The sequence below is a fragment of the Netta rufina genome (genome assembly GCF_964035555.1).
Source record: "Netta rufina genome assembly, chromosome: 1".
Classification (NCBI taxonomy): Eukaryota; Metazoa; Chordata; class Aves; order Anseriformes; family Anatidae; genus Netta; species Netta rufina.
The window spans coordinates 124,630,864-124,652,079 of record NC_140123.1 but is presented as its reverse complement, the minus strand read 5'-3'; the positions used below and the strand labels follow the sequence as shown (position 1 = coordinate 124,652,079).

At 52.4% G+C, this 21,216-nt stretch overlaps 1 protein-coding gene across 1 annotated transcript; it reads left to right on the top strand.

Annotated features, from left to right (window-relative positions):
- Positions 1-1,302: 1,302 nt before the first annotated feature.
- On the top strand, positions 1,303-10,309 carry IFFO1 (intermediate filament family orphan 1; the record flags this gene model as incomplete). The annotated part of the gene is made up of 9 exons (XM_084306367.1): positions 1,303-2,054; positions 5,819-5,879; positions 5,963-6,058; positions 6,368-6,508; positions 7,419-7,603; positions 8,510-8,630; positions 9,256-9,351; positions 9,478-9,608; positions 9,786-10,309. 9 exons carry the CDS (start codon positions 1,303-1,305, stop codon positions 9,886-9,888), a joined length of 1,686 nt encoding a protein of 561 aa, XP_084162493.1. The 3' UTR covers positions 9,889-10,309.
- Positions 10,310-21,216: the final 10,907 nt, after the last annotated feature.

Here is a 21,216-nt window from a genome sequence, read left to right as displayed (position 1 = left end):
GCTGCAAAAATAGCTTGCAAAAGCACGACTTGGGGCAGAACAAAGCAAGAACTGAGGCAAAGCACGATTGCAAACAGCTGAAACTGAAGGTTTCTGTGGGAGAAGCTGAAGACAATATTGAAGGCATAATGGAAACATAAAAAAAATCTAATGGCAATATAGGTCTATCAGTGATGGCACTGATGTTGTGCTCAATACAGGGTTTGCAGCCTGCAGCAGTGTTGTCTTGTCAGGCTACATCCAGAGGAAGGGACTGAAATACTGCGTGTTTCAGGAATTTGGGCACAACATTTAGATCCTGGAGCACTGGCTCTTGTTGTACATAACCACGTGGATACACTTCTAAGAGCTTACAGCAGTAGAGTTTTGCTCATCTAAGCTGTCCATCCATGTTCCTAACAGGCAGAGCGTGGAGAGCCTGTGCAGAGGATGCCTGTGTGTCCGACCTGCCTGGCTTAGCCAAAGACACAGTGCTGAGAAGAGTAAGGCACCTAGAGCTGCCTTCACGTATGAGAGCTGGCTACACAGCTGGGCTGGTGCTTAAGGCATTTCTCTCTCTCTTTAAAGAAAATCCTTTACCTCCTTTGCTGGTAGATAGCGACATTGTGCATAGGTTAGTATGGTGATTTCCCAGCTTCTGCTGCCAGTCCTTCCGCACCCAAATCTAGGTAACTACCTCTGGGCTGCTGGCTTTACTAGGCAGAAACGTGTCCACAAGTTGTGTGCTCGTGGCAGCCTCTAGCTGTAGACAGAAGCAATTTTAGGGGCGGGTTAAAGTGCAGCATCTCGGAAGCTGCAAGACTTGAAGAGCTCACGCTGGACACGCAGTTCCAGCAGAGCCTGGTGCGAATGAGATTGTAGCATTAGGGAGTTGGGTTACACGGGGATGTTATACTCACCAGCATCACCTATGTCTCAAAATGACAGTGTTAAGGAAAGCACTGGAGCTAATTTGAGTAACTGAGGCAATGTTTCATCTACGAAGCACCCGTGCCAGGAGGATGCTTTTAAGGCTCTGTGACCTGGGAGCATCTCAAAGGGGCAGGGAAAGGGACATGATTTTAACATGCAATCTACCCAAGAGACGCAGCGCAGCCAGATGCGCTGTGGAACCACCTTGGGGGCCAGCAGTGCCCCTGCTGAGTGTGAGCCGACAAAACCGGAGGCTTGCGAGCAGCGCCGCTGCCTTCCGCCGCCGCCGCCGCATCCCATCCGCAGCGGAAGCCGCGCCCCCGCCGCCGGGGCCGGCCCCCGCTCCCCCCGTGCGTTCCCCCCCGAGCCCGGCCCCGTCCCGCCGCAGCCATGAACCCGCTGCTCGGCCCCAACCTCTTCCTGCTGCCGCAGGAGCAGCAGGGGCTGCCCGGCCCCGAGCCGCCGCCGCTGCCCTCCCCGCGCCCCGCCGAGCCCTTCGCGGCGGAGCGGGGCGCCCCGACCCCCCTCCTGCCGCCTTCCTCCTCCTCCTCCTCCTCCTCCGCCGCCCCGTTCCCCCCGCCGCCCGCCGCCATGGCCCTCCGCAACGACCTGGGCTCCAACATCAGCGTGCTGAAGACCCTCAACCTGCGGTTCCGCTGCTTCCTGGCCAAGGTCCACGAGCTGGAGCGGCGCAACCGGCAGCTGGAGAAGCAGCTGCAGCAGGCGCTGGATGAAGGCGGCCGCCCCCGCGGCCCCCCTCGCCGCGACCAGGCGGTGCAGACCGGCTTAGTGGGGCCCATCCGGCCGCTGGGTTTAGGGTTAGGGCTGGGGGGCACCCGGCCCGCCGCCCTCTGCGGCCCCGCACGGCCGCTGGGCTCCCCCGGCTGCCACCCCGGCGCCCCCGCCCAGGCGCCGCCGCCCTTGGCCGCCTCGTCCCGCTTCATGCCCGGCACCATCTGGTCCTTCTCGCAGGCTCGGAGGTTGGGGCCGGGGCCGGAGACCACCTTGGTGCAGGGCCCCGGGGTGTCCTGGGTCCACCCGGACGGGGTGGGCGTGCAGATCGACACCATCACGCCCGAGATCCGGGCCCTCTACAACGTGCTGGCCAAGGTGAAGAGGGAGCGCGACGAGTACAAGCGCAGGTGAGGAGCAGGGGGTGGCCGGGGGGCTTCACCCAGCCGGGGTGGTGTGGGACAGGCTGGCAGGCTCTCCTCAGCCCTCCTCTGGAGCCTTGGGGTCTGGGAAACGTGAGCATGGCGAGGCAAAAGGGATGGTGGACCCCAAAATCAGCTCTTGGCGTTCGGATGTCCTCGCTCTGCTTCTGGTGTTTGAATGCCCTCGGGATGCTTTTTCTGGCTTCTCAGCCCAGTGCCAGGAGGAGAAGTGCCTTCCCAAGTGGGGACTCGGGTGGTGAAGGAATAGCGGGACGCCAGGAGCTGGGGTTTGGAAGGGGAGGGCATCTGGAGACGCTTAGGAAGGAGGAGCAGCCAGAGAGTAGTTGAGGAAGGTGAAGGTGCAGCAGGGCAGGAGCAGAGCAGGTTTGGGTAGGAAGAGGCTGCGAGGAGGAGGAGGAGGAGGAGAAGGAGGGCTCTGGATACGTGGGGATGTGCTGAGAAACCCTTGGGTGGCTGGGTCCTCCAGGCCCTTTCCTTCCTCCCGTGCTCTCACAGCCTGGCCGGGACTTTCCCCAGCAGTATCCATCCCACCAGGTGTTTTCAGGGCAGTTTGTGAGGCTGCTCCAGGACCTGCACGCAGGGTGAGCTCAGGCAGCGAGCCGGCAGTGCTGGGTCAGGGCCTGGGGGAGAGCAGCGGGCAGGGCAGGGCAGTCACTGGCTGCTTGCTGCCCCCGTGTCTGACTCCTGAAGAGGATAAATCGCTTCATGATGCTGTAGAAGCACTTAGTGCTTAAGTGCTCACCCAAAGGAGCCAAGCACAGCGTGTTACCCAAGGGAACCATACTGCTGGCCGGTGCCTTGGGGCTGTGGGGTCTGGTGCCAAAATTGGGGCTTAGGATCTGAGATGACACCTTATGTTTTTGGCTTTATAAGGCTGAGTAGACGTGACTATTGCATGGCCAGTGCTCCAACGGCACCGAGAGAGGATTGCAGGAAGAAGGGTGGCGCCCCATCTGTCCTGCTGATCGCCTCCGCTTTTCTGTGCACCTAAGGCCTTTTTATTAAGCACGGGTCGGGTTCCTTCCCCGGGGGTGGTCTGCTCGCCTTGCGCTGCGTTTTTTGGATCAGATAGCCCGGAGCTAGTGCTGCATCAGGGCAACCTGAGCTGGGCGCGGAGCCACCTTTTTGGAAAGGGAAAGTGGAGAGAGCGCCGAAGCAGGAAGGGAGACGGCGTTTAGGTACAGCTGGGATGCCAAAGCCTCTGTCTGGGCTTGTGAGCCTGTAAGCTGCTGGGCTTGGGAGTGCCTGACTCTGTTTTGTTGGTTGGTGCTGATGAAACCTGGGAAGAAAGGAGAGCTCCTGGTGGTTGTCCCGCCTGGGAAAGCAGGTTTTGGTAAAGCCCGCTGGGGCAGTGACCGAAGCAGCGGGGACGAGCTGCCGTGGGCCAATGTTGGTGGTGGGGTCTATTTTTGGACGGTGTTACCAGGAGCTGGGAGGAAGCAGACCCCACCCCCAGACCCTTTCCTATACCGGGTCCCAAACAGGGGACGGGAGAGGAGGATCCCGTTTCCGTGCTCTTGCCTCTGCTGAGGGCCAACCCCAACGCTCCCCTTGCCTGCGCAGGAGCAGGGACTGCTGTGGGCTGCCGTGGGGACAACGTGGATGGTGGTGTCCCCAGGCAGCCCTTTGCATCCTGCGTGGGTCAAGAGGCCTTTGGAGCACACACACACGCTGCGATTGCCCTCCAGCAAGGTGTGCCACGTAGCTCAAAAATAGCAGGAGAGAGGGAAACGCGCAGCTTCCAGCACCGAGTAGTCAGAGGGGCATCCAGCAGCACCAGCCTGCCATAAACGTGCAGCCAGGCACCTAGCACCTGCAGTGAACAGCATTTTTAAAGGTTCTTGGGTTTGCTGCTGCCAGGACCTTGCTGTCTGCCCTCTCCCTTTGGGCACGTCGCTGTGCCGTGGTGGCACAGGAAGGACGCCTGTCCCCCTGGCATGGTGATGGTGGAGCAAGGAGGCTGTGAGCTGGGGCTGTGTGGCCAAGCCTGGATCCGACCAGCAGCAACCTGGCAGAGGCTCCTGGCTGCTCCGGGCTGTGGGTGCAGTGATGCAGTCGGGTTATTATTAGGAGTGGTGCATTGCAGAACAGAAGAGGGAAACGGAGCCAGGCAGGAGGCAAGCGCGCGGGAGAGGGGTTCGTAAAAGGATGGGCATGCAGATTCCTCGCTCTTGGGGCGAACCGTTCTTGCTCTCTGCCATTAGATCAGCATTTATCTGATCTGTGCTCGTCTTCCGTGGCATCCATGTGAAACGAATTCTTCCAAGGTTTTGGAAGTCCGGGCTGTACAGAGACCCAGAGGGAGGTGGAGACCCAAACAGCGAGTGAGCTCCATGCTGAGGAAGATGCTGACAATTTTTTTTTAAATGATGGAATGCGTTTTCTCCCCTGGGACAGAGGCCTTGTTTGAGCAGTTCCCATATAAGGAAAATCATACCTTTGGGCTTTCTCTTCCCCTCCCTCTTTGTCTTTTTCTTCCCGCAAAGGGATGCAAAACCCCTTTGCCTCCCCTTCTGGAGCTGTGGGGTACAACCAACACTAGGAGCGCACCCTTTGTCCCTGTTTGAATAAGGAGAAGCACTGCGAGCTTAAAGAGCTTGGAAATTCGTAAGTCAGGACTCGCCCAAATCATCAGATTGTCTTCTTACCCTAACAGGAGCGAGGACTTTTCATGAGCTCTCTGGTTTCCTGGTCCTCTGGACTTATTTTCCATGCTTAGTGTAAGCAAGTGGGAGAAGAGGTTTTTCGTGTCCTCATGCCATTTGAAAGCTGGGGCCATCACTGCTTGCAGGCATTAAGCAGAAAGCAGAGCTCCCAGCTCTGGTTGCTTTCCCAGAGAAATCCTACTGTCCCAGGAGAGCCAGGGGTAGGACATGCAGCACGCTGCATCGCACGGGGCAGCAGTGGGCACAGGGCACGTGCCAACCCATTTGCTCTCCCTGATTGTCATTTAGCAAACAGTAGTGCAGCCTCCCAGATGAACACGGGCCAGGCCAGCGCCGCAACACGGCCCAAGACGATGATCTCATGGCTGCAAAACACGGTGGAGTCTGCTGCTGGGTGACGTGGTCCTGGGCACCTTGCAGCTCAGCCTTCTGTGGTCTTCTGCAGAGCTTTTTGCAAAGCCTAATGCAGTTCCCACCACCCGACCCGATCAATCCGTGGGCTAACGTGGTGCAACCTGGCACAAAACCGGGCCAATCCGTCACTCCTCCTTGCAGGACAAAAATAGTATTTTATTCTAACCTTCACATCGAAGCACAGCACAGCCGCGTAACGTGGCCTGATGTTAGATCGAGTTTTGTGTTTCCGAAGGGCAGCCCCACAAATGCAGCCCCACAAATGCAGCCACGAATGTGGTGCAGGTGGGTGCAGCTCTGCAGTAACCGCAGAAGCTCCAAGCCCCTTCCCACGTGTTGCAGCTGCTGCGTGGAGCCTGCGGTTGGTGTCCCCAGCTCCCCCCACCACGGGAGCTGCTGGCCAGCCCAGCGTGAGGTCAGCGAAGAGCATTGCGGAGCTGGCTTTGTGGCCAGGAGGGCTGACGGGCGTTTGGCAGCTGTGGCTGCCTGGAAACAAACGGCAATGCATTCCTGGGCACGTCCTCCCTCCCACCCTGCTGCCACCCTCGCCCCCTCCGGGATAGCTTTGGGGTGAGCAGCTGCCACCCCGTCCTCTCCAGCAGCCCGTGATGCGAGGCGGGTGGGATCTGACCCGCACGTTTCTCTCCCTAGATGGGAAGAGGAGTACACAGTGCGTGTCCAGCTTCAGGACCGAGTCACTGAGCTGCAGGAGGTGAGCATCGCCGCCCCTTTTCCCCTGCTCCCCGGCTGCCCCTCGCTGATGTGCACGTCTCTCTCCTTCTGCCCTGGGTGCAGGAAGCCCAAGAGGCTGAAGCGTGCCAAGAAGAACTGGCCATGAAGGTGGAGCAGCTCAAGGCAGAGCTTGTTGTCTTCAAGGGACTGATGAGCAATGTGAGTCTGCAGGCAGCAGTGGGTGTCCTGCTTGAGTGGTGGGGTCTAGGCTGTGGTGTGCTTCCTCAAACAGCAGACCTGTATGGAAAGGCACCTGTGCTGGCTCAGAGCCCCGTGCTGGGGCACATCACCACCAGACAGATAGAGGTGGTCATGGGTGCAGTGAGCACCGTGGGAATGCAGGCCCAGCCCTATAACACGGGGAAATATCTTGCCAGGGGAACGTGGGGGTCTGGCTGCCGTTTGCCTTGCCTAACCCTCCTCCTCTGTCCCTCCCTCGCGGTGCTGTGACGGTCGCTGCGGGTTCAGAACATCACAGAGCTGGACACGAAGATCCAGGAGAAGGCCATGAAGGTGGACATGGACATCTGCCGGCGCATCGACATCACTGCCAAGCTGTGCGACGTGGCGCAGCAGCGGAACTGCGAGGACATGATCAAGATGTTTCAGGTGAGATGCGCCTGTCCCAGGCTCGGCAGCCAGCTCTGGGGAGCGGAGTTCCCAAAGGAGGTAGAAGAGACAGCAACAGGACCCCGCTAGGGGAGACGCTTGGTCACCCTGCCCCTTACTCCTCGTGGTCCCTTGCTCTCGGTCTCTCCTGGATGCTGTGCTTTGGGAGCATCAGACAAAAGGGCACGGAGAGGAGTCTGAGAGCTCCAAACATTGCTTCAAGCGTCAACAGGCCCCTCGACCTCTTGCCAATCTGTTGTGTTGGGCCCTGAGACACCACAGCGATAGGGGAGCAGCTGCAGGAGGGAGACAAATTTCTTGAGTGTCTGTCTCTAACTCCATCTCTCTCCTTCCCCTTCCCCTCTCCGTCATCTTCTCTGTCACTCTTCTCTGTCTCTGTCTCTTTCCTCTTTCTGGATGTTGCTGCATTTCTGTCTCTTTTTTTCCTACAGAAGCAACTGGTTAGTTTCATTCAGTTGAGAAATTGTACAAATTATAAGCTTTCTATAAGGTTGGACTGTAAATACGGACATGTTTCACTTTTTTTAGACTGTCTCTTTTTTCCCGTTTCTGTCGCTGTGTTGCCCTCTGTTTCTGGTCTAGGGTGGTGGGTGTTTTTGAGTTCTTCTGCAATAAAACCTCATTGTTTGTCTCATCAAATTCATAGAATTCATCTTTGGTTGCTTAGTTTTAATTTTGGAAAATGCTAAAGCCATATTTTATTCATTGCACCATCTTCAACCTGATCATAATAAGCCCGTCTCTCTCTCTCTCTCTCTCCTTCTTTCCTTTCTTCCTTTCTCTCTCTCTCTCTCTCATTCCCTGTCTTTCTGTCCCTCCACCATTCCTTCTCCCTCCATCTCCTCTCAACTACCTACTCCCGACCTCGGACCCGGCCTCGTTTCTGTAGTCTCTGCACTTGTCTCCCGTTAAGGTCCCAGCCTCGGTGGGGCGGAAGCGGGAGCGCAAGCAGGTGAGCGATGAAGACACGTCGCTGTCAGAGAGCGATGCCTCCAGGAAGCCTGAAGAGGAGGAGGAGGATGAGACCACGGCCATGAGTATCAATGAGGAAATGCAGAGGATGCTGAACCAGCTGTGAGTGCGGCCCGGCCTCACTCTTGCAGAGAGCCTTTCCTCTGCTGTCCCACCTCCAGCAAGGTGCTTGGGCAAGCTGCCCCGCTCCCGGCGTGGTGCTGAGCCCCAGCCCCACCACCCGAGGGGCTGTGTGGCCCACCCGGCTGTGGGCTGTGGCTTTGGGCTGCCCCTGGGGCCGTGCTCCCAAGGGGAGAGGCTCTGTGGTGGTGCGTGTCCTCCTGGCTCTTCTCCACCCCGCTGGGCACCAGGTTCCCCTGTGGGCACCCTGGACGTGCAGGCTGGTGGCTGGGGAGGTAAGGGATGGGAGCAGTCTGCAGCTCCCGTTTCAGGGTGAGGGTGAGGTGGGAGCTTCATCAGGGCTGGCGTTTGTGCCCTGTGGCTGCACCAAGGTGGGACCGACCAGCTCCTGAGCCCTCCTTGGCTGTGGGGAGGATGCTGCTCCCGGTGCCTGGTTGCACTCTGTAGCTCTGCCCTCCTGTCCCTGGGTGCTTGCAGCCCGCTCCCATCCCCACAGCCTCCTGAGGATGTTTAATTTTCCTGTTAGGGCTTGCTTCAGTCCCCCCTGTGCCTTCACCTCCATGGCAATGCCCTCGTGGGCAGCACGTGCCTGCTGAGCAGCAGTGCTGAGCCATCCTCTCTCTGTCCCTGCCCCTCCTCTCACCACTGCTCCTGGATTTTTTGAGTCACTGCCTCGGTTTGAGGCTCCTGACCATAAAGCTGGCCCCTTCCCTGTCAGCTGTCGGCTTTGGGCATGCCTGAGCTCACCCACACGCAGACATCCAAGAGCTGCAGCCCTGCCCACGAGTGGGGGCAAGGGTTTCAGCGCCAGCACAACCCCCTGCCCTGCCTGTCCTCCCCGTGAGGGTGTTTCTGCCTGGTGCTGACGTGCCGTCCCCTCACCCCCAGGAGGGAATACGACTTTGAAGATGACTGTGACAGCCTCACGTGGGAGGAGACGGAAGAGACGCTGCTGCTCTGGGAGGACTTCTCCGGATACGCCATTGCTGCTGCAGAGGTGCAGGGGGAGGTAACGGTGGTGCCAGCCTCCCTCTTGGGTTTCGCCCTGGGCTTGTGCTTGCTTTTTGGGGTGCTCGGTCCTGCTGGAGCCTGGGGAGGTGCTTGTTTGGTGACCAAGCTTCAGAGCCCCTTTGTCACTCAGAGGCCCATGCAGATGCTTTCTCCAGTCCCGGCTGGATCTTCAAGCTGTGCTGAGCTGTTGTAGCTCTCTCTCTGTCTCTCTGCCCACATCACGTCTAGGGCAGCAACTCTGCCCAAACTGAGGCCCCAAAATCTGGCCAAAGCCCCTGATGCCTTGTACCTTTGAACCTCAGTGGTCCAGTGGGGACATGTAGTGCTTGAACACACTCTGTGTGCAGGGCATCAAGGCAGCAGTTGTGTTCTCCAAAGTTTCTGGCTTTGATGAGCTTTTTTCTGGGCTGATGTGTTTGCTGTCCAGTGTGGCATGTCTCAGGTCTCTCTGCCATGTGTTGACAGGGCTGATTCATGTCCTCTCTGTCACCCTGGCTATATCGCTCATGAATTTTCTTCTTTTGTTCACTGCTGCCGGTTCTCTCTCTGATCTCTGTCTCTTTCCCCTGGTTCATCACGCTGGACACTTGCCTGCCTCTAAACATGCTTTCTGCTCTCCCCAGCAACAGGATGACAGCCTGGAGAAGGTGATCAAGGACACAGAGTCGTTGTTCAAGAGCCGTGAGAAGGAGTACCAGGAAACCATCGACCAAATAGAGGTGTGAGGAGGAGGGAGTGACAGAAGGGTGGGAAATGAGGGGAGCGGGTTTCTCCCTGGAGGATCTGGCCCTGCCCCCTGCTCTGCAGCGCCCTGGGCTTATCTCTGCACCGTCTCCCTTTTGTAGCTGGAGCTGGCCACAGCCAAGAACGACATGAACCGGCACCTGCACGAATACATGGAGATGTGCAGCATGAAGAGAGGTCTGGACGTGCAGATGGAGACTTGCCGGCGGCTCATCACCCAGTCTGGGGACAGGTGAGCAGCGGGGCCGAGATACCCGTGGTAGCAGCCAGTAGCACCAGTCCTGTGTGGGGTGGGGAGAGGGCAGGTCTCGGGGCTGGGGCTGTTGGACTCCCAGTGAGCAGCCTCCGTGCATGGTGCCGTGTCTGCTGGGGCTCCCCCTGACATCGCCATGCCCTTTATCCTCTGCAGAAAGTCTCCTGCCTTCACCCCGGCCTCCACCAGCGAGTCGGCGCCCAACGAGGAGAGCGAGGAGTCCGACCGGGATCCCCCCAGCGATGCTTCCATCAGATAATGAGGGGAGGCCCCGCTCCCCCGGCCCTCCGCTCCTGGCAGGGGGGTGTCTGAGCCGCGCCTGGGAGAGACTGTCAGGGACACGGAGCTGCTGGTAAACGCCTGTCACCCCGCCTTGGGGCAGATCCGCCTGCCGCCAGGTGTCTTGCAAATGGGAATAGCTAGGTAGACCCTGTCTGGGCCGCTCGCCCTCCAGCCCTTTCTCTGCTCCTTCTCCCTGCTTCGGTTTACCTGCGGTTCGGGCAGGGTGGCCCCAAAACCTGCCACGGCGGCGCTCTCCAGGACCTGTCCCCCAGGCCCTCCAAACCCACCTCCTCCGGGCTCTGCCCCGGTGCACCTGGCCTGCCCCCTGCCCTCCTCGTGCTGCGCAGGAGCCGAACCCGAGCTGTGCCTCCCTGCAAACTGGACCCGACACTGGTGCCAACTGGACCGAGCGCTGGGGTGAGCCTGGCACCGCACCGGGCACCGCCGCTGTCCCCTCCCTGTGGGGCAGGGACGCCAAGTCCCGCTCACCGTGCACTTTGCTTTGCCACGCGCGCGGCAGTGGCGCGTTTGTTACAGAGGCGAGGGGTCATTAAACGGGATGGTTGCCTTTTCTACAGCTCCTCCGGGCGTGGGCTCTCACTGGGCTGCAGCAGGCACAGGGCTGCGTTGCTCCAAGTGGGGCCTCCTCTGCCCGGCCCTGCTCCCCGGGATGCTCCCGTCCCTCGGGCAGGAAGGTGCTGGCGGTGAGATCCCTCTTTGGGCAGCTACAAGGCCCTCAAAGGGCCACCTATAACGCTGGTACTGCGTGGGCCAGGCTCCAGGCTTAAAATAAAACCAAACCGAGTTGTTTTATCTGCACTGATGCCGATGGCACCTTCCTCTGATGTGTCTGCACCCCTTCACCACAGGCCAGCATCCTCACTCCAGCTTTCTCCCAATTCCCGTTTAAAAAACAAACAAAACAAAACAAAAAAAAAAAAACACTTAGACAAAGCTGACAGCAGGCTGAGGTTGGTTGCTGAGGGGAATGACTGAGCAATACTGAGGGACGGGAGAGGTTTGTGTTCCTGTGGAGGAAACAAAGCTGAACATGGCTTGTGCCTTGCAGACCGTCCCGCCTAAGAGCTGGCTCTCCTCTGCTGCGTCAGCTTTTTACCAAGATGTCCCAGGGCATCTCCTTACCTGGCCTCAGTTCTGCATCCAACCGAGGGTGCCCCTGTCTCACCACCTCCTGTAGCCTTTACCCGTGTGGACCTTGCGCTTCCTCCTGCAGTGACGGGATGTTTTTGGGTGGGAGAAGTACCCTGCTGAGAGGCAGTGTTTTGCAGGGTCGTCTGCAGATCAGCGGACCCGGGCTGCACAGCAAAAGCAGGTGAAGCTCCAGAGAAAAACACCTCTTGCAAAAGGCCCCGAAGGGAAGATAAAGTAGATCACAGTAGAGTTTTTTTGGATCACCCGTAAGATTAGGTAAGGTAGATAAAATACGGGCTGGGGGAATGCAATAATTTACCTTCCCAGGTTTGGCTTGCGTAACTAACACTGTCGTGCACATGAGCACCTGAGCATTTGCACGTCACGATGCAGAGGGTCGGCGTTTAAGCAGGGTGAGGTCCTCCCCGCGTGGCTGCAAGACGTGTTACAGCACGTGTTGGTGTTGCGGCGTACGTGAAGCTGTCTGGTTAGGTCTGGTTCCTGGGGGTGGGAGGGTGAGGCTGTGCCAGCTGCAAGGAAACCTCCGGGCCAGGGCACTGCTGCTGGGATGGGGACACTGCAGTTCGTTAGCTGATGGTCTGCTGCTGCTGCTGGGATCAGTGCCACGCTCACCTCTCACCGAGAAGATGGGAGAATGTTTGATGCATGCAGCAGTGTGCTTAATGCCAGCACAGGGGTGCTCCCCTCCTGCCCTTGCAATACGCAGTTGCACAGACAGGAGGTCTCAGGAGAGACTGGGCATTCACCCTCGTGGCCTTACCTCCACGCCACCTTCCCTGGTTCTTTCCATTTCTTTTCCTCTTGCCTTTTATCTTTTCTTCCTAAAAGAACTGAAAACAGACCAAATACTTTAATCCGTGGTTTTTCTTTTTGAGTGATGATGCCTCACACGCAGTAGCTCAAAGATCGCTTTCTGTCCTGCCCGAAGGCTCTTGTGGTTCATGCAAATCCCCTTTCCCATATATTTCCTTGCAGCATTTTCTGCTCTCTCTCTGATGTGGAGATCTCTATGACTAGCTGGCAAAGTCTGTCTCTCCCCGTGTGTAATCCATGGCATGCATATCTTGGCCTCTGATCTGTCTGTGCTGCTTAAGAAATCCACTACTCTAAAGAATGTATGCTGAGAGATTTCAAGCATGAAGAGTAGAAGGACCAACATCTCTGCTTCTAGAAATCATTGCCCAGATGAGCACCTGGTGCTGTCAGACACCCGTGCACCAGGACGCATGGGTATCCCAGTCCCACACTACTTGTCAGAATCTCATTTGCAGTGAAACTGAGATGTCTCCATCACGTTTCTGCAAGATGATGTCCTTTGGTGAACTGCATTGCTGGTCACAGGTTCTGATCCTCACCAGTATGGAAGCTCATGAGATCTCGCTGGCAGGACATGCAACGCTGATCCTTTCCCTCTGTGACTTCTCAGCATGGGAAGCACAGCCCAAAGCCTCTGGTGGTGGTTGGACAATCTCCCCTGCATCTGCCTATCCTTCAGTAGTGACTCCACATCTTTGATGCTGGATACGAGGAGATGTTGCTCTTCCATTTATATAACTCTACTCTGTAGGCTCCTCTCTGTTCCTTTTGGGGAGTATCTAGCATGCTTTCTCTGGAACTGTGGTATCTAGGAACTGTTCAGCACTGTGTTGCTTCTTGATGCCCCAGCCTCACCCCTCTTCCAGGACACCTCGCTGCAGTGCTGACAAGAAGCAGTATCAGAAGAAATTGTCTAGGGGAGACCCAGGTCTTGGTTGCTTATTCTTTGTGGACACCTGTAGTCATCTCATAGGGAATAATCATGAGTCTCGTTTATCCTCAGACCACAACCCATTCAAAATCTTTGTTTGGCCTAAGCTTTCTCAAAATCTTGGTTGCAGGGGCAGCTTGTCACTGGATGGAGGGGGCCTTTTCCTATCCTGGACCCAGCAGATGAGTGGATGAAATGAATGTTGGAGGAGCAGGTCAGTCACACTCTCCAGCTGACCCTGCTCGCCTGGGAACATGTTGCAGCTGAGCCTAATCTACTCCCTAGTGCCCCAGAGTGGACCTTGGCATGCAGAGGATGAAGTCCTATCTCAGCATCCACGTATTAATGTGAACATTTATCGCCCAAGTGCAGTCCAAGCACGGATGTGTCTTACTGAATGGGGTCGCGTGGAAGGATGCATCTGGGCCAGTCCTGCCAGCATCCATCTCAGGACCCTTCAGATGTGACTGCTGTCTGGTCATCTACATGACCATCTGTCAAAGACCATGGTTTTACAATTGTGTCTCTGGATTGGTGTTGGAGCCCTCCCACTGAGTATTTAGGAAGGCTGGTTCAGCTTCCCCACACTGTGGGAGTCCGTGTTGGTGCAGAATCACTGTGGCAGCCTGGGAACGTGCCAGTGTTTGCTATGGCTTCTCCCTCTCCAACATTTGGACTGTTGGTGAGGACAGGTGCAAGTATTTAACAGCAGTGGGAGTGGCATGAAAACCATCCCTCGATACAAAAGCTGGGACATATCCACTTGGTCAGCATCCTGCCTCCATAAGGCACCAGGGGAGACTGCCAGCCTTTGAGCTGGAGGGAGGGACGCAGTTCTCTGCCTTGGCTGCTGTGCTCTGTGCTTGCTGTGTTGAGATCAGCCTCTTGGCGAGGCGCTTCAACAAACAATGCCAGGCATTTTGCTGTAAGGCAGGACTAAGCCCCGTCTCCCTGCTGATTGCCTTTCTGATCCAGTGGCAGGCAGAGTGGCCTCTCCTTCCTCTTCCCTCTTTCACGTGAAAGGTGAATTTTCATACCAAAGACATCGGCTGCCCAGATAGGCCAACTATCATGAAGAGTTCCTTCATGAGGACTAACAGATTTCCCCACAGAGAGGTCAGGGAGCATCACGCTCCTTGCACCTCATCACGGGGATGGGGGATGTTCTTCCAGGCTCTAGGAAGGGTTCAGTCACCCAACCACTACACAGCCCAGGTAATTTTTCCTTCTGTTAAGCAGGTCTGAGCCCTCTCCCTCCCTTTGCTCATTCCTGGGTCCCGTCTATCTTAGATCATACCTCAGAACTGAAAAAGCCTCTTGTCTGTCTGTTCAGCTGTCTGGTGGTGCTTTCCACCCAGCAACCTTCTGCTGGAGGCTCTGTCCCTGCCCCATGAGTCAGCTTTGTGTGAGATAGCTTTTCCCTGTTTTAGGATCCCTTTAATGGTCCTAAATGTGGTGCTGACAGCCTTCACTGGAGCAGCTTTTCATTCCCTGGTAACCTGTGTAGTGTTCTATTTATCTCGTTGTTGTGCTAAGCTAGGAGGGCAGGAGCAATCAAAGCTGCATAAAAACTTGCTCTCGCTTCTATATTCAAGCTAGGAGATTGGCTTTCCTGAGCCTCATACCTCTGCTGCAAAACTCTTTCTATGTTTAGGTGGCGGTGGTGATCTTCTAAGGAGAGATCTGCCTGCCAGCTCTGCAAAAGAGCTGAGAATAGATGGCAGGCCTTGTTTGAAGTCCTGCTGTGAGGCAGCCAAGGTGGAGCTAGGCCAGAAGATAAACCCCCACCAGAGCCTTGGCTGTGTCAGCAGCTCTGTCGATTCCAGCTGCAGTCGAGTGATCCTAAGAGCATCCAAGGGTGGTGCAGACTCGTGCTGAGGCTTTCTACACGAAGAACTCCACTTCTACATGAAGAGAGGTCAGAATTAACTCAGAACACAGTGGAGTGCTGTCTCCTTGGGGATTCATCCTATGATGCATGGGCAGGCTCACGAAATCATCTGACAAGCCCCTGCTGGTGGTGATTAATGCTGGGAACAATTGGTAAGGCAGCAAGGAGGACTGGATGGGCTACAGGCAGCTTAAGGGAAGTTCAGTCACCATTGAAAAATCTTCCAAAGGAAGTATGAGACTGAGAACTGTTCTAGATGTGAATTTGTTAAATGATTGGGTCATTTTTGCTTGGGACATGAGCAAGGAGAGGATGCTATAGGCCCCCTGACAGAAAGGGTGTAGATTTTATAACTTGGGAAGCAGCTACAATAGCCAGGAAGAGACTAAGGAAATGCTATGGAAAAGGGGTTCTAGCAGCTGCTAAAAGATGTCACAATCAAGTTGAATCAATATTACAACACATGGGAAGAGGCAACAATTTAAGCTTCTGCAGAAGACAGTGCATCTGGGCAACATGCAAGAGGAAGTAAGAGTTCTCAGGACAGGAAGAAATGTGATTAACTGACATTTTTTAAGTTCAACATCACATCACAGAACTCCCAGCTCACCAGTCTAACCCACTGGTAAAGGTGGAGTAGGGAAGGGCAATCATGAATTGCAGTTGCAAGCTGTGCTAAAAACTACATTCCCTCTAGAGCCAACAGTAAAAACACTATGATCTGACACACACGTTCATTAAGGCATTGGAAGGTTTTTTGTATAATCCTCAGTCACCAAACAAAACACAGTGATTTATTTCTTAAGTACCTCGCTGCGTCAAGTGAAAAGGAAAATTATGTTGTCATGGGAGACTTTGGATGGGAATACTAAAGAATATGCTATGCCACGGGGAGCTTCTCAGCAAGTTACAAATAATGGCATGCCCAAGTAAGGCAATGATTTTACATGCCCTTATGACAGATGAAGATTGAGTTAGAATTGGTGGTTGCATAAAGACAAGGAATTGAGTGAGAAACAAATCAAGATATCACCCAGGACAAAAATATCACAACAGAGAACTGTGCGGTATTATATAGCCTTTTCTTACAGTGAAATTATTTAGGAGAAGTATCAGGAAACTGTGATTTAAGTGGAAGATCCTTGGGAAGATGAGAGGTTTTTTTTTTTTCAGTTATCTGAAAATCTGTGATTTAGTATGCATGAGAAGATAGCTTTCAGTAAAACAATTCCATGACTAAGTGGCCATGTGATAGTAGTACTTGAAAATAATTAATAAAAGTAATAAAAAAAAAATTACCTCAATTAATAAAAATAAAATAAACATTGTAACAACTGCAGTGACTGTGTGTGGAGGAAGACAAATACAGGGATGACAAAATAATTGAGCTGTATAAAAAAAAGTTACATGAGTGGCTGATGACCTCAAGAATAAATACCTAAAATACCTATAGGTGGATATCTAAGGATGCTAACACATTGTTCTAGTTATATTTAAAGGAAAATCAATCCTTGCAGTAATATAAGCCTTTTTCTTGATGGGGATTAAAAAAAAAAAAAAAAAAAAGCCCTAAATGAAGAAAAAAAAAAAGGAAGTACTCATCAGATATGTCTGTTCTATATTTGTAAAGAGCAGAACGTGGTCATAGGGGAATTAAGCACTTTCTGAGCCAGTAGTAATTAAGGCGAATTCTTGATAGGATCTTCTCAGGATGAACACTTTCACTTTTCCAGGTACAGGTGACCTAGAGCGCTCTGATGGGGAGAAATGCATGGGGTGCTGTGGTGTGAACAAGCCACTACACAATGCCTGAGGCTGCTTGAGGGAGATGGAGTGAGTGACCCTGGAAAAAAACAAAAACAAAAACAAAAACAAAAACAAAACAAAACAAAACAAAACAAAAAAACACATAGTGTTGTTGCAGCTGCTTTCCTGCAAACATCATTTTAGAAAGCACCCTAATCTCGTTGGTGATGAAAAAGTGCTGGCTGCTGAAATTCATGGTTTGTTGATGTCAATTCTTAAATGAAGTGGGGAAGATCCATTTAAAAATGACTGGGCAGATGGGTGAACAAATTACCTAAGTGGTGAGCCTGGCAGCCCACATATGGAAACCGATGAGAAACCAGTGGGGAGGAAGGTAAAAATCAGGAAATGATGGAAGAAGTCTGCATGGACATGGAGGGAGAAGAAGCTGATAGACAAATCTGCTACCATTTTAGTCCCAAAACGGGTAAATGCCTCAAAGAAAATGCTGAGAGGCATTGAAATATAATTTCATAATTTAAGTTTTTAAATAGGGCTAAAACAGGCTCTGTTATCATACATATATAGTCAATATGTAAGCTATGCATGGATAAATCTAAGAGCAAGGAATAATAGTGTTTGACTGTACCTGGGACAACAGGAGCTCTGGAAAGACTGAGGCAGCAGCAGCCTGATGTGAGTTCTCAGCCAGCTGTCTTTAAACATCTTTTATTCCTGTTTGGCGTTGGTGTGTTTTGTCCAGGTTACCATCATGTTTTGTAGTAGTTGGAGCAAAGAGGCCTAACTCTGATTCCAGGCTGGAGAAAAATGCGCTGAGTGAAAAGTTTAGTCTCTTTAGCTCCTCAAAAAAGGATAAATGACAGTTTTTGCCCATGAGGATGATCTATGTGGCTGTTTAATCAGGCTGAGAAAGGCATACAAGGACTATGAGGAGCTGGGGAGACTGGAGGCCATATGCATTCAGTGAAATGTCAGCATGCCCTTAGGGTAACCAAAAAGCTGGAGATTACAAACTACCTTTAAAAGGTTTGGCCACTCTTATCCTTTCTAAATCCACTTGCTCTTCAACACGTGAGTTGTTCTTACTAGCAATCACATTGACAAATGCATCCAAGGGTGCAAACAGACCTCGGAGGCATAGTTTATTGCAATGAAAGCAACATGGAGCCTACCCCACTGCTTCACTGTCAACCAGGTGCTGACCATGCTGGGCTTCAGCTGAATTGTCTTATACAGAGGTAAAACTGATACTTCTCTCTACTTTCTGGACTCTTTGGTGAGCCTTTCTAAAAATCTGCCATCACATCTGTAAATTTCTATTCCTTTGGTGTCAGGTCTGGTGTGCATGATGAATTGCAGCTTAGTTAACTGTTGAGCTGTTTCATGCCCCAAACCATCTGAGATTTGCACTTGGTACTGACAGGTTGCTGCTCCATATCGTGGAGATATTCTCAAGTCCTGACACTTTGGTTGGCAATGGTATCTTTGTCTCACCTCTGCTGAGGGAAAAATCTGGGAATACCCCTACATGGCAACAACATCGCTTGTACTTTTCTACAGTGGCCTTCCCTAAATGTTCCCATTCCATCTTACGGCTCTTTGGCAGCTTTCCTGTGTCTGAGATGCATTTGAAAAAGGTTTTAATACTACCTTTTTTATTTGTCACATATTTTCCTTAAAACCTGCCCTTTTTAGGCTCTTTAAAATTTAATTTGCTATTATTTATGAGTTTTTCTTCTGTTTTCATTTGACTACAGCTACTGCTCTTTGAAGGCTGTCTCTTTGAATCTTATGCAGTAAAGTATAACACATTACTATTGTTTCTTCTAGGAGATGTACATTTAATTGAAAATAATTCCCTCGAGAAGATAAGATGCCACTGCTATAGTAAGATAATACGTGGAGGTAAGTTAGCTGTGCCGTAGTAAGAAATTATATTCAGCTCACAAGAGTAAGCAACAAATTATTTGGTTTTGCAGTGTATATAAATAAGATTGCCAAAATGTAGGCAGCTTGTTTTTGGTGAAACGCCTGCTTTTTGTGAGTGACTGTGCACACAGCACTGTTTGTGTACCACGACTAAGCTGTGAACCTGTGTTTTGTGAATGGCATCTGTTACAAAGAAGAGTTTGGAACGCTGTCATTTAAGGTGTTTGTCTCGTACCAATGTCCAATACGTGCGTTGCCTCATAGTCTTTTCTATCCGAGACCTGTATCTTCCTTGCACAGATCTTTTTTATTGATTTGATCAGCCACTAGTTTACTTGAGAATTGGACGTAGTTTGAGTGGCCAAAGCTGCTTTTTTTTTTTTTTTTTTTTTTTTTTTAACTGTGCTTAATGCAGTTGCCATTTTGTTGTGCTATTTGCATAGCATGAATTAGTTTCCACAACTGCTCAAGCTGATTTTCACTACACAACATTTTGCTTAAGGCTGAATTTTCCTGCTGACATCTTCAGAAGGTGGTTTGAGGACTACTCCAGCCATTTCTTGGGGAGTGATGCGTGTGTGATACTGTGTGCAAACGCCAGCAATGCATTAAATTATTTTAACATTTAAAATTGCCATAGAAGGGCATTTTCCTCTAACAGCACTGCTAATTACCATAACGCACCTTCATTTGAATTTCCTCTGTCTTAAAAAAAGACGAAAAAAAAATAATTTGCAGTTGACCACCCCTAGAAATGATTGGCTGCCAGAGATATCCCTTGGGTCGGCTGGCGTGCTTTGTGTCAGCACAACCCTGCAGAAGACTGAACCCGTCTCGCAGGTATCTCTCCCTCCCAGAAGTTCATAGACCAGCGTGGTTTCTGGCTAACCATAGCTGTTCTTGGAGCCGGTTTGTCCTGGCAGAGTGGCATGATTGCTTCTAGCTCCTTTGCTGAGCAAGAACCTCTCTATGGCAGTCCAAGAGCCTGACTCCCCTGAGCAATCATTTCTATGAGTTTTCCTTCGAACTGTTTTACGAGCAAACCTAGAGCTCCTCTGCATAGTCAGAAACTCTTTTGCAGCATAAGAGTCAGCCGCAACAGCAGAGCTTCCTTCTTAATCCCAATGGCAATCTTTCAAATTGGCAATATACATGTATGTATTTAATCCATTTTTTACAACGGTAAAAACTGCGGTTTGCTGGACAGTGTGGCACCGGTGGTGGCTAGACACTGAGCTAGATTTTCCATCTGTCCGGAGGGGCCTTGCTGTGGTGCCATCTGCAGGCACGGTGTCCGGATGTAAAATGCAGATTTGGAGGAAGGAGCTAGGGAGCTGGTAGGATGATTCAGGAAACTGAGCCCTCCAGGCGGTCTAAGGGCTGCACGGCTTTATTTGTCAAGCTGTTTCTCACTATTTCCATACAAGAGCACCCGTGTTTTAAATTCTGTGGTTCCCAGCTTGCTCCCCCTAGCTGCCTGTATCATTCTTCAAGGAAGATTATAAACGGGTTGAAATAGCATTTTAATGAAAACAGAACGAAACTTTCTATCTGAAACGTACACAGCAATTGCTGTTCCTCAGAACAACAGGTACTCTTCCTCCACTCCCTACTCTACCCCACCTCCCAGGTGGTATTAATTTGCTCTCGCTCCCACAGTAATTTGACTCTTGATAAATAACGAGATCTCTGCTCTGGGTGAATTTTTCAGGCAGCCTTAGCTTGCTCAGAAAATATAAGACTTCTTAGATGAAAAACTACCTTACAACCAGGCTATTCAGTTCAAAAATACCTTAATATCTTTGTTTTACATGGAAATAAGAGGCAACTCCCCCTCAAGGTGTTTGCCTCCCAGCATTTCCATGTCATCAAAGGAGCCCGCTGGCACACACACAAGTATGCAGCAGTAGCACACAGGCCAGCCATTCAAAGCACCCAAGCACAGCAATTTAAGACAGGATGGGACCCACGCAGGGCGTGCTTGGAAGCCTGACAGGGCCACGGGCTAACCCACTCCATGGCAGAAACCCTCCAACACAGGAGGGCTGCCTCTGGTGAGCCCCAGCACAAACGAAAACCATTTGGCAGCTGAAATTTATCTCCAGAGCTACCTAAAGCTCCAGCAGGGCTGTTTACAGGGTAAGTCAGGTATTGCTGCTGTCCCAAAGCTAACAAGCTGCTCAGAGCCCCGGTTCGTACTGTAAGGTTGAATAACCTGCCTTTGGCCTATTTTCCCTAAGCAAAGCAAATTGGAGTCATTGCCCCCAGTCCAGTAAACATTTAGTTTTCACACAGCTATACCACTGGAGATGAGCAGCTCCAGGAAACTCTGTTCCAGCCCAAACCCTTGCTCCAGGATCAGGCTCTAAAAGCAGCTGGGCTCCAGACAGCAGTTCCAACCCTGCCTCCCACACAGACAGCAACACGCACCCTCTGATACAGCTCACAGCCCCAGTAAATTTAATAGGAAAGGAGTGTCACAGCCTTGGTGGCAATGCATTGCTTATCTACCCTACCACTCACAGGTCAAGGAAGGCTCAGCTCCTGCTCTGCTTCCAGGAAGAGGTTCTGCAGCTCCTGGCAGAGGGCTGATACTTGCAGAGATTTAGTACTCGAGCTTGCCTGCAACTGCCACTCCTGCAAGTCAGGGCTGTGCTTAATTCTAGCTACCTCCACAGGCCTCCCCCAGGGCAATTTGATTCACTTTAAGCTCTGTAAAAGTGAATGAAAAATCCTCTTTGTAACTTTGCTAGTAAAGAAGGGGGAAGAGAAACTGCTTTCTGTGCCATTTTGCCAAA